The sequence below is a fragment of the Phoca vitulina genome, unplaced genomic scaffold (assembly GCF_004348235.1).
Source record: "Phoca vitulina isolate PV1807 unplaced genomic scaffold, GSC_HSeal_1.0 scaffold10, whole genome shotgun sequence".
NCBI classification, from domain to species: Eukaryota; Metazoa; Chordata; class Mammalia; order Carnivora; family Phocidae; genus Phoca; species Phoca vitulina.
The window spans coordinates 45,075,662-45,088,322 of record NW_022589713.1 but is presented as its reverse complement, the minus strand read 5'-3'; the positions used below and the strand labels follow the sequence as shown (position 1 = coordinate 45,088,322).

The 12,661-nt window shown below is 58.3% G+C and overlaps 2 protein-coding genes across 4 annotated transcripts in view; one reads left to right on the top strand and one right to left on the bottom strand.

Moving 5' to 3' along the window:
• Nucleotides 1-2,028, top strand: part of WDR48 (WD repeat domain 48) — a 46,067-nt gene extending 44,039 nt beyond the window's left edge. The window contains exon 19 of the mRNA XM_032408969.1: nucleotides 7-2,028. Coding sequence (XP_032264860.1) covers nucleotides 7-102 — 96 coding nt within the window. The 3' untranslated portion in view covers nucleotides 103-2,028. The remainder of the gene's footprint in view (nucleotides 1-6) is intronic.
• GORASP1 (golgi reassembly stacking protein 1) lies at nucleotides 2,029-12,573 on the bottom strand. 3 transcript variants are annotated; one of them, XM_032408971.1, is made up of 9 exons: nucleotides 12,425-12,573; nucleotides 8,626-8,706; nucleotides 7,691-7,894; nucleotides 6,361-6,447; nucleotides 6,090-6,220; nucleotides 5,614-5,836; nucleotides 4,947-5,097; nucleotides 4,356-4,502; nucleotides 3,545-4,124 (listed from the first exon to the last, which is right to left on the bottom strand). In XM_032408971.1, the coding sequence occupies exons 1-9, from the start codon at nucleotides 12,485-12,487 to the stop codon at nucleotides 3,877-3,879; spliced, it is 1,335 nt and encodes a 444-aa protein (XP_032264862.1). In that variant the 5' UTR covers nucleotides 12,488-12,573; the 3' UTR covers nucleotides 3,545-3,876. The 3 variants fall into 3 exon arrangements, with proteins under 3 accessions (XP_032264861.1, XP_032264862.1, XP_032264863.1); XM_032408970.1 differs by lacking the exon at nucleotides 12,425-12,573 and having other exon boundaries at nucleotides 2,029-4,124; nucleotides 8,626-11,242; XM_032408972.1 differs by lacking the exon at nucleotides 8,626-8,706 and having other exon boundaries at nucleotides 12,425-12,566.
• Between the last annotated feature and the right edge of the window lie 88 nt (nucleotides 12,574-12,661).

Here is a 12,661-nt window from a genome sequence, read left to right as displayed (position 1 = left end):
GTTCAGGTTTTAGATCCAAACATGGACCTCCGAACAGTGAAGCACTTCATATGGAAGAGTGGTGGTGACCTCACCCTCCATTACCGTCAGAAGTCCACGTGAGGGGTGGGTGAGCGCTCCTGGGTATTCATTTACTGACCTTCCTCTATGGCCCTGAGAGTAGTCCTAGGAAGCCCACCGAGCCCCAACGGGAGCAAGACTTCTAATGGCTGATTTGGTATGGACCGAGATTCTCTTTCAGTTGAAATGACTAATTGCGATGTAAAATAGAAACCAGTCTCCATGTGTAGATTAAGCTGTCCCCAGGGAGGCAGAGAATGCGAGAACAGCCCGCAAGCACACTGTGTCTTGTGAGATGTACAGAGAACGGACGGCAGGCCAGCAGACTTGGCTTCCTCCTTTCGTTTCAAAGGACCTTATCTTTGTCTGTTAGCACTTGTTAGAGACACATAGGTAGAGCCACATCTGTCACTGTGTTTCAACTTCAAACCCACATGCTCTGGAGCTTTTCTAAGAGAGTACATTCCATTCATGCAGCACATATGAAGGCTTTTTCCAAGTCGGTCATTAAAAACAAGCAAGTTGTTCTCACATTTAAGACAGTTATTTTTAATAGGAATTTGCTGTTGTACAATTCCAGAGCCAGCCCATTTCATAATAAATTATCCTTGTTGGGCTTGTTTTAATATTGCATCTCAGATGCATTCTTTTAGGAAGACCTGTAGAAATTCTGGGTGCTGGAACGTAGCACTTGGACCACCAGACTGGAGTACGCCCAGCAGCGCCCAGGGCTGCCGCACCCCCACAGTGCCCCGAGCCGTGCGGCAGCCACGGGCAGGTGCAGCGCCTTCCCTGCCCCGCCGTGTCCAGCTTTGTCGAGGGGCCAAGCCACATGATGCCACAGGTTTGCGCTCTGGGTGAGCAGTGCGACACCATCGCAACTGAAGACCACAAGGAGATACTCGCTTCATTTAAATGCTACCTGAAATGTACGGTGTCAGAGAAAAAAGGATATCCTAGTGAGTTAACTTGATATTCACATCCTGGAAGTATACATATTTGTTTTCTCCAGAGTTTTATATGCAGGTTTTTGTTGTGGTACCTGTATCCAGAGCTCTTTTCATTGTTCTTTCTAACAATCTGAAGCTTTCATAGAATCATTTGATTCTTGTACAGAATATAACTTATTGGGGATAAACACTTCAACTTTTGGCAGGAAAAAAAATACTTTGGATTCTCCCCAAGGTCATTTGTATTCAGAATAGAACAATGGTCCACCGCTGTAAAACTACATTAAGACAAGCCTCCTGTAGGAAGCCAAAAGCACAAGTGCCTTCAGAGGGCAGTTTTTTCCAGTCCAGTTGCCTCCCCAGCTCGCGTGCGGTCCGTCCCCACAACAGCAGGGACTGGGAAGGAGCGGGGAAGGTTTTTTCTTTTCTACATCTTCACAGGTTCAGCTGGAGGCAGCTGATGGGCCTGGGTCCAGACCTTTCTATTTGAGATATTCTTATCTGCACAACTGTAGAGACAGGGTTCCCTCACTGCTGGTCAGCCTCCTTTGGAAAGTGGACAGGTCACTGCCTCCAGCGCTTGGAAGAAGTGAGCAAAGATGTACCACATTTCCAATGAGTCTTTCCCCCTTACACAGAGAGCAACCGGCTTCTTTTTTTAAAAATCCTTTCTATCTGTTGGATACAACGGTGCGCTTTTGGTGCACATTTTTTAGCAATAGTTGTGAATTAATGGCAAAAACAAAAAAAATCCTACAACTCACTTACCAGCCCTCTGCTGTGTTTGCCAGAGGGGCCCTTGGGCTAAAGGAATGGGTTTCGCTGGGCCATTTTGCCCTGTGTGCCGAGCCTTGAGGGGCGGCTGCACTCCCTTCCTGTCATAGATCTGACCCTCAGCATGCTTTTTTTTTCCCTTCCAGTCAAACCAGTAAGTTTCCAGAAAATTTGAGTCTGCAATGCCAAAAGGGTAAAAATCTGTATTTCACAGTTGTATAGAATAAAGGCTTTAGTTAAAATATTTCGAAGTGTAGTACACCTTTATTTCTTTCACTTGTCATTTTCCTTCATAGCAGATTACAGAGAAACTTCTGGTTCCATGTTTACCCTGGCAATTGTTAGCATCAGTACCCATTTTATCCCCCTGGTTAGGGCGGGGAGTGTGTCAAAGTGAGGGAGGGAAGAGCCAGAATCCTGGGGTGAGGGTGACTTTGGGCCAGATTACCAGGCTGCAGTTCAGGGAAGCTGGCCTCAGAACAGTCCTGTGGTGATTCTTTTCTACTTCCTGGATCCCTACAGGCGGACACTGGGCTCCCAGACAATCCCAGAACCCAGCTCCAGCCCTGGCTTCGGACACAATGCCTCCCTGTTCAGCAGGCTTATCAGCTGCCATGGTAGGCTTGAGGAGGCCTTGCTTCAGATTGCAGTCACAGTGCTAGAAATTTGAAGTGTTTGCTCATTGGGGGCCCTCCCTGCATATACTTGGTCTGTGCCCTCCAGAGCAGACAGTCCTTGTCCTATGGGCCTAACAGAACTCTGAATGCTGTTAAGTGCACACATTACAGATCAAGCGGCAAAGGTGAGACTTTAAACTGGGTAGCAGCTAGAAGACAAGGCCAGAGAGGTGGCTCTCGTGGCAACCAGCAAGAAGTGGGCAGGTGAGGGACTTCAGGGGATGAGGAGCTGGTTACTGTGTGGAGCCCTCCTCTTCCTGCAGGAACCAGGTAGAGCAGATCTGGCCTAGTCCTAGCCTCTCCGGGTACCTGGGGTGGAGGGAACAGCCTCCTTCCATACTCTGGGAAAGAACGGAATGGCCCTTGCCCACTCTTATCCAGGCCCCTCGTTCCCCCTTAGGGTGGGAGCTGTGTGTAAAGCGATCCAGTCAGGACTGGCTTTGAGAGTCTGCTTAGGATGGTGAGCTTAAATTTGCCATTTGTATTCACCACTGGGGCTGCCTGGATGCCTTGTATCTATTTAGAAGAGATGGTTGTAGAAGTTGGGAAGCTGACAGGAGTCACCACTAGGGATATTGGGTCTGTGGAGTGTAGACCCTGGGGAAGAAGAAACATCGTGGTCCAAGGACAAGTGAGTCTCTGCTGACAGGCCCGGAATTTCCAACCCTCCTCTCCCAGGAGAGAGGGACGAGGTCACTGCTTCTCTCCTCCAGCTGTGACTGGCAGACGTCAGCCTGCCGGAGCCAACGGTGCAGGGCAGCATAGAGACTGAGGGCACAGGACAGAAGAGACGGTAATTGGGGTCCCCAAGGGCTAGCTGAGCTGCGCAAGAATCAAGGCACGCCCTGCCAAGTGTTAGGTGAACACTCCAGACCTGTCCCTTCCTCCTTCACTCCATCTGCACACACGACCCTGTGTGGACCCTGCTGCCTCCTGGGCAGCCACAGTGACCAAAGCAGGAGCAAGCACTGGACTCAAGGGTACGTGGCCAAGAGATGCCCTTGGCCCACGGCCTCCTCTTCCTACCCACTGAGGCTCTTTGCCCCACCCGAGCAGCACAGTCCTTTCCTCTCCTACCCCAGCTCCTGCAAAACTTAATCTGGGTGCTGCTCCCAGCCTCCCACCACCCCAAAAGGATTTGTCTGAGTGCACGATTCCCCAAAGCCAGGACCATCAGGCACAATTAATGCTGGGAGGTCATCTCTTGGACACCAGTAGGGTCTATGTGGACACACAAGCGCCCCCGCCCCCCCCCAGCCGCAGAAGTCCCTGCACATCCTGGGAGCCATCGCCTAGGAAGCTGCACACTGGGCCGGGATCAGGCAAGGGGCTGGGCTACGGAGTGTGGCCTAAGCTGCTTCCCCACATCTAGGCCTCACGAAATGCCATCACGGGCCTCGACACAGCCAAGGGCGTTATTCGGGGGTGGAGAGCTGGGCCTGGCTGGCTGCCGCCTCAGCCTCTGCCTCGAAATCTGGGTTCTCTGTGCTTGCCGGCTCCTCAGCCTGCGCTTCGAGCAGCTCAGCAGACAGCCCGTCTTCCGGTGAGGCTGCAGAGGTGAGGCTGTCGGGAAGGGTTAGCTGAGGCAGGTGGTCTGGCTGGGCCTGGGTGCCTGGGCTGTCCGGGAAGACCTCAAACTCTGATCCGGACCATGTGGCCTCACCTGAAACATACAGGGAGGGGCTGAGGAGACCTGCAGGACCCCGGGGCGGCGTGGCCTGGAGCAGCCACCACTGACAGCCCCCACCCCCAACTGCAGGCATTGATGGGGAAAGGGAGCTTTTGGCTGTGTTTCACCCAAAGCCAGCCTCCCACCCAGCCAAGCAACTCAGGGCTGCCTTGCCAACAACGCAGGGTCCCTCCCGGAAAGCTTCCGCAGGTGTGGGCCACTCACCGCCACGCTCGTGAGAACCGCAGCTGGAGACGTCCTCGGGCCCGGAGGCTGAGAGAGCTGTACAGGTCAGCTCTGTGGCCGAGGGCAGGCTGGGCCAGACACCGGCACTGCTGCTCTCCAAGGAGAGACCCGACACGGCCAGGAAGCCTAGGGGAAGGGTGCAAGTCTTCGCCAGCACAAAACCCGGACTCCTGGAAGGCCCGTACCCTGGGCTCACTCAGCCCCGTTCCTGGGGCGCCTGGCCCGGCCTGAAACTGCAATCTCAGCCCATGGGGGTGCCCCCACCCAACCCCAAAGTGGTCCCCACTGCCCGCTGCTGAGGAAAGAGAACCACACAGTGGCAGAGGGCCCGGACCCTGCTCTGTCCCCACTCTGCTGCGTGACCTTGAGCAGGCTGCTTCCCTTCTGTGGACTGCAGTGCTTCCCCCCGCCCCCATCAGCATGTCGGACTGGCTCATCTGCGACCATCTGGGCATATATGAGCTAGGAGGCGTCAGCAGGTCTGAGGAAGGTCTGGCGCTGCCACGGAAACCTCGCCCTCAACCTGGGGCCCACTTCACCTTAGCCTCCTCTCCAGAGCCCGCTCACTACCTGGGTCCATGACGCGCTGCACTGGAGGGGGAGGCTGAAGAGGAGTCTCCATAGGACGTGGGAATCCCCCAAGGTCTGGAGCACCATGGCTGGGACTCCCAGGCTCAGAAAGCTGTCCCTCCATGAAGGAGCCAGGTGCCTGCAGCAGAGCCTACGGGGGCCAGGGAAAAAGGAGGGAACAGGGCAGGGGCAGTCGGGACAGAGTAGTCCAACCCTGGCCCACACTGGCCATGGAAGTACCGCTCTGCGTGACGGAGCAAACAGCCATGGGGACCTGCCCTTCCCCTACAGGGGATCTAAAGTCGGGCACAAGAGGCCTCTGGATGCCCAGCCTCTGGCCCAGCATTACCACAGACTCACTGAGGCACAGCACAAGGCTCTGCGCACCTGAGCCTCCGTTTCCCGCTCATGAAAGGAAAATGACAACTAGTGCTTTGCCGTTACCCTCACCTCCAGACCCAAGTGGCGGGAGAACCAGAGTGGGCTTCACTGTCCCAGGATGGGACCACCTGCTTCCGCTGGGTCCCAGAAGCAAGAAAAGCCTCCTAACGGCTCCACAAATGGGCCCCTGGTGACAGCAGCCTTGAGTCCTCTTTTCCCAGATGCCAGGCCCCTTTGCCCGTATGAAGCTCCCCCTTCCCCTCACTGGCAGATGCTCCCCTCGTACCTCCATGTAGTCATCCTGCCTAGAGCCTATTTCTGGGCCAGGAGGGGCAAGAGAGTCCTGGGGGGTGGGTCCAGGTGGCGGGACATCAGGAGGCAGGACATCAGGAGGCAGGGCATCAGGTGGTGGGGCACCAGGTGGCAGGGCATCAGGTGGCTTCTTGTGGTGGCTGGGAGGCTGGGTTGGGATCCGGTGCAGATACCCATAGCCGATACCACAGCCCAGACTGCCAAAGTCCAGAAACATCCGATCCAGAGGATTGTCCCATAGCCCTTCCTAGACCTGCCAACCCCACCCACTCCTGGCCATGAGGGGCAGAAAGGGTGCCTCCTGGACCAGTGGTCATCCTCAGGATCCCTGGACCCAGAGCCCTGCCTCCGCCCCCCCACCGTGGGATTCTGGGCATCCATGTCCAGTGGCCAGGTCCAGCCAGGGCTCTACTGGGCCCCCACCCCGCCGCCCTCCAACTGAGGAAGTACCTGCCCTCTCCACCCCAGGCTGCGTTGGGAGTTACAGTCACCTCCCGGCAGGAGTCGGACTCGGAGTTGTAAACCATCAGCTTCAAGGGCTTCCCCTCGTGGGACTCGATGAGTGTAAAGAAGTCCTCGGACTACGACAAAGCCAGCGCCTGAGCCCCGCTCCCAGCACTGGGATTGGAGGCCTCGACAAAACGAGGCCCTTCTCATGGACAGCACCCATCTCCACACCCTATCCGGGGGGCCTGGGGAGGGCAAACCAAAGGTTGCTCACCTCCTGGAGGATCTGGTCTGAGCCAACCACATAGTCGGTGTAGGGGCACAGGCCAGCAAGGGAGGCAGGTGAAGAAGGTTCCACGTCCTGGGGAAAGAATAACCAACTACCCGTCTTGCTCCTCGAGTTGGGCATTGCGGGGGGGTGCTTGGAGGGGGCTGCCTCTCTAGGTGCTGAGCGGGACACTTGTCCTTGGGCTCCAGGTCAGGACCTCAAGCCCAGACTCTCCTACTCCACTCTCTCATTTCCCGACCTCCCGCAGGTGCACAGCCTGCCCAGCAGAGGGCAGCACCACGGCACCGCTCACAGCCCTGAGCTCCGGAATCTGATCTGGGTTCAATCCTGACTCCACCAACCTCTAGCCTGTAACTGTGGACAAATACTTAACCCCCTAGCGTCAGTTTCCCCACAATTAAAAGGAGGATATGCAGTACTTCCTCATAGGGTTGCTGAGAAGATTAAAAATAGAATATAGGTAAAGAATGAAAACCACAGGTTGGCCCCACAATAAGTGCCCAATTGCTGTGCTGTTACTGGTGCAGGCAAATGGCTGAAGACCCCTGTGTTAGGGGCTGGAGGCAGGGGCAGTGAGCAGAACTGGGTACAAGGATCATTTCCTCCCTTGGGAAACTCTACCACTCCCAATCTCCCAGTCTCCCCAAGAAATGCAAAGGAATTTGCCTCATCACCCCCATTGCACTCATGGACAAACCAAGGAAGGCTGAAAGGTTGAGAAGTCTCCCACGAGAAGTCAGTGAGCAACAGAGGAGGCTAGAAATCAAATCAGTCCATTTCCAGCTCAGGGCACCCTCCTTCCACCAAGCCCTGGGACCAAGCATTCAACATTGGGGGCACCATCAAAGAATGTACGTGTCGTGTGTGTGTGTGTGTGTGTGTGTGTGTGTGTGTGTGTGAACTGACAACTCAATCACTGAGATGCAGGAAGACCCAGCCCCCAGGCACCCGCCCAAGGCCCAAAGGGGCTCTCAGGGGACCTGCCAGAAACAACTGGATCCTGGTATACCTTAGAGCCTACCAGAAAAGACACGATCTATAAAGACCAGCAGCAGCAGCCTTCTGGCAGCACAAGCACCCCTCCGGTAGATGGTAGCCCACCCCTCAAAATAACAAACCAAGGTTTAGAGGGTGAGAAGGTGCCCCAAGTCGCCTGGCTAACAAGCAGGGTGCACAGCTCGGGGGATGATGAGCGGCCCTCAGAGACCCCTCTCCCAGGAGCACTGGTTGTTGGCCTCACCCAGCTGCCCCCACACCCCACCCTTACCCCCCGGGCCGCCAGCCACCCCCGCACGCCCAGCCTGCGCCCACTCACCAGCACGTGCCACACGTGCTCGCTGGCCCTACGGAAGCTGCAGAAGCGCACGCTGGCCCCCAGCAGGCCCTGGCCGCCCCACATGTTGCTGGGCACCACCTCCACCTCGCGCACCTTCATGGTCTTCATGTTGAACACCTCCAGCTTCACTGGCTTCTCCACGTTGGCCTTCAGCAGGGCCTTTAGCGTGTCATTCTCCTTGTTCTGTGGGGGCAGCGGGGCTGACGCCAAGGGCCCCACCCCCAACCCGGGTTGGGGCCCCTCAGACAAGTCTGGGTCTGACCTGGGGAAGGGCCCAGGTGACCAATTGCCCCAGCAGGGTCTTGTGTGGGCGTGGGCCAGGGCAGGTCTGGGCCTGCAACCACCGCAACCCCCACCACCCCTAAGCACCACGAAACCCGCCTCCCTCAGCCCCCCGGAAAATACAATCCAGAGCACCGCAGGGCTGCCCCTCTCTGACTCTCTGAGCAGCCCCTTGGCCACCTTGACACCTCTCATGCTCCAAGAGGCAGGCCCCTTAGACCTTGTGTCCAGCTCCAAGAGCCCCCTCACCGCCCATCCACACCAGAAAGCTCAGGAGCTGGGCACTGGGCAGGGCCCCCATCAAGCTAAGTACAGGCCTAGAATAAGGAGAGATGGGCTGGGCCTCCCTCCGGAAGAAAAGGGAGGCAGGAACAGGGTGGGGCCTGCTGTGGGACAGGACACACACACACACACACACACACACACACACAGACACACACAGACACAGACACACACACACACACACAGGAGACACACACACAGACACACGGCAGGTAGCACGGGGACACACACACACACACAGGAGACACACACACACAGACACACACAGACACACGGCAGGTAGCACCGGGACACACACACACACACACACACACACACACACATACAGCAGGTAGCACCGGGAGCCTCACCAGCCTCGAGTGCCCGATGGTGATGATGAAGTCAAAGTAGGGCTCCAGGCCCGCCTGCTGGGCTGGGGAGTTCTCCTGCACCTGTCCCACAGCAGAGGCCACAGTCACGGCACCAGCCTCGTGACTCCCCGAGAAACCCCCCGCCCCCAATGTCAGAGACCATCCATCACCACTTCTGCTGTCCCAGCAAGGACCCGGGCACTGCATGACTGTTCCAGGCAGGCCCCACGTGGGCATTGTCAGGGTAACTCCATCCTTTCTTGCTACCTTCCTGGGCAAGACCGTCCTCTTTAGGAAATGGCTCTTGTCTGATCGTGACCCACACATCCTGCTTCCAGGGATGCCTCACAGGAGAGCCCAGGGCAGCTCCGGGGGCTTCTAGTAGACCACACAGACACAGGGTGGCAGAGGCCTGTGGGGAAGCTGGGGCCACCGGGAAGCCAGCAGGTTTACCAGAAAGGTTTCGATGTGGACAGGAAGGGAGGGCCCCAGGATAGATGGAACCAGGGCTGTGCTCAGAAAGACAGAGAGGGTGGGCAGCCTGTGGCCAGATGCCAGAGGGCCCCAGATACCCTGTGGTGACAGATCAAGCTCAGTTGGGCAGGCATGGGAGCTGCTGAGGAGTGTGGCTGAGGGAAGCAGACGCAAGGGACAGGGATGAGCCTGAGCTGGGAGCCCTGTGAGAGGGAGCCCGGCGAGCAGGGCCAAATCCCCGCCTCACAGCCTAGTCTCCACTACTGTGTGGGACGGCTCCTAGCCCAAGGGGGCCTCCAACCCTGTACTCCGGAACTCACTGCTGTCTCCAAACACACAGCAACCAGGCCTCCCAGCTGGGGTAGAAATCCATCTCAAAGGCCCCATTTACAGAGCCTTGCTCAAACAATGCAGCCTTTATCCCCAGGGCCGGACCCTGCGGTGGGCCCCACACCCTCAGGCCTTTGGCTGTGAGCACTTGATGTCCTGCTGGTCAGGCATCAACCCAGAGGACACAGGGCTCACGTGGCTTCAGGTTCTGGATGCCCCCACCATGGGAAGGCCCTGTGGCTTCCGCCACCCACCAGCCCCTATAGTCTTGGATTCCCCAAGCTGAAGGAGAGCTCGCCCTGAGCCTTGGGATCCAGGCTAATTCGCCCCCGGAATTAGGACGCCCTTCTAGCTAGGTCACCACCCACTGAGCCCCTGCTTGCCACCCCCAGAAGCTGCCATGGCTTCCAACGACAGTGAGCCCAGAAGCCGACTCCAGTCCCAGTTGGCCTGCGACAGGGGAGCTCTGAGCCCTGACCCTCTCTCTTCATGGGCAAGCTGGGGAAAGGTGTCTTTTGAAAGCCACTGGACAGTTACTCATGCCACTCTGCCTCCCTCTGCTCCCGAGGCCAGAGCCACCCAGCTGCCGGCCCGCTGCCCTCCTCAGTTATTCCTTGGCAGCTGCCCTCCATCATTACTGAGGTCCAGAGGCTCAGGCCTCCAATCCCGCGGCCCTCTCCCCACCCTCCACCGTGACCTTGTCCGCTGGCTGTACTCCACTGCCCTGGCCCCGGGCCTTGCCATCGCCCACTAGGGCTCTAGCGCAGAAATAATCTAGGCGGCTGCCACCGCACCCCCGCTCCCGCCACGAGCACTGCCCCCTGTCCAGCTCTCCTTTGGGGGCTCCCATCACCCCCACCCCACAGCCCCTCGATGCTTGCTGCTTTCACAACACTTTCCACCTGAGTTCCCCATCAGGGGATCTAATGTAATTAAAGGGACAGCAGCTGACACTTGCTGAGGATTGGCTCGGTCCCAGGGGACTGCACCACCTGCCCTACCTTGCATTTAACCCTTTTACTAGCACCGACTTCCGCAGGAGGAAAAGTACTCCATTATTCAGAAATCGGAGCCCAGGAAGTCCAACCCAGAGCCTGCACAGACAGGTAACAACCATTTCCCGGGGGGACCCTCCACGCCTCTAATCTCACTGAGGGCAGGAACTTTCCCAACATGCCTGGCGCACAGCGAGAATGCCAGCATTTCCAGAAGGCGGCATGCGTGTTCTTCAGTTTTTAAAAAATGTAACTGGGTAATGTCCCACTTCCGCGGAAAACGTCCCGATGGCTCCACCGGGCAGAAGAAAATCCTAGATCTTTGGGGCACGACAGGCCCCCGCAGAATCTGGCCTCATCCTGTACCGCTTGTCCTCCTCACACGGGCCACCCCACCTATGCACACCAGCCTCATCTCCTGCTCTTCCTCAACCCAACCGGAGCAACCCACCTCAGGGCCTCCCTCAGCCTAGAACGCTCTTCCCCTAAGTATCTGTACTGTTCACTCCTTCCTTCCCAGGTGTCTTGATGTGAGGCCTTTCCTGACCCCTCTATCCAAAACAGCACCCACTCATCCTCTGTACGCACACGCTCTACTTTCTTCTCCTCCCCAGCACTGATCACGGCCTACCGTGTATTTGTATTTCTATTTCGTCTGTCTCCCTTCTCTCCGCGCCAGCAACCAAGGGTAGGCCCCATAAGAAGAGGGACGATGTCCGTTCTGTCCGCTGCTTTATCTCTGGCACCCAGAACTCGGCCTGCCAGAGCACGTGCTCGAAAATACCTGTTTTTGTGGATGGAAGACCTCCAATCCCTTCACCTCTCCACTCAGCCCCTCTCCCACATTCCCCCCCACTGCCCCACCTCTCCCTCTTGCCAAGTCCTCAGTTTCTTTGCTTTCCATCAACCTGCTGGAAGATTCTCCTGATGGGATGCATTCCACTGTCCACCTTTTCTGTCAGGTGCCTCACCGTGATGCCAACCAGAGAAAACCCATCGCCGAACACGGGTTCTGTCAACTCTTGGCCCTCCAGCCAACCTGGCTCTCCTTTTAGGAACCCCCTCCTTTAGCCTTCCCCTCAGCAGCCAGGCACCAAGCTGACCAGCTTGCCGCCCTACACTCAGGTCTGCAATCCATCCACGGTGCCCATGGAAGAACACGAGGTCCTTCCTCGCTGCCCTGTGGGTTCGGAGACCCTCCTGCCCCTCTCACCTCCTTCTCCACAGTACACAAAGCCACCCCAACTCTCCATCTGGCTGCGGGCCCTCTCCTCACCTTCAGACTCTAGGAACTCCGCTCCGTCTCCACTTTGCCCAGAACCGGTTGTCCAGACCTCCTGGTCCCTCCCCTGCTGCCAACGCTCGCCCCCCGTGCCTTCTGCGGCATTCTCCTGGCTCTCCCGCTGAGGCTCTCCCTGGCTGGTTGGCACTGCTCCTCGAGCCCCGGACCGGAGTCCTGTCCGACGCCAAGACGGCGGGATGCGCGCCGGCAGGCTCCTTGGCAGTCGGCGTCCACTTGGCCACCCCGATTCCATTGACCCGAGGGCGGGGAGCTAGGGTCTCGGCCTTGCTGGCTCTCTCCCCAGGCCCAGCAAGGAGGCGATCACAAATACGACCTAAGCGCACACGTGCGTCCCGGCTGGACCTGGAGTAATCTTCACCCGGGAGAAGTGCCATTCCGGGCGGCCCGACCGGACCAGGAAACGCTCCCGCTTCCTGCATGGCTGGCACTCGGGGCTGGCGCCGGGCCGACGGCGGCCGCAGACCGGCCGGGGGCCAGAGAGCCGCGGCGCCGCCTCCCGCGGGCGGCTCCCACCCGGAAGGAGGCACACCCCCCACCGGGAAGGAGGCACACCCCCCACCCACCGGGAAGGAGGCACACCCCGGCCTCTCGGGGGGCCGAGACCCCGCCGCTAACGCCCTCGAGCCGGCGATCAGACGTCCCCTCGCGTCCGGGCGGGCGCCCCGCCAAGGTCACCGGCGCCGCGGGGGCGACTCACCCCGTGCAGGTGGAAGCCCTCGGCGCCGCCCGCGGGCTGCTCGGCGCTGGCGCCCAGACCCATGGCGGCGGCCCGGCGGCGGCGCCCGTGTCCCGTACAGCCGTGCCCGCCCGGCCGCCCAACCTGGCGCCACCAGCGCGCACTCGCCCTCTCGGCGCTCGATTGCCGGCGCCTTGTCACGTGGGCGCCTGCCTCTCCCACCCCTGACTCTGACGCTCTTAGCAACGGGCCCTTACC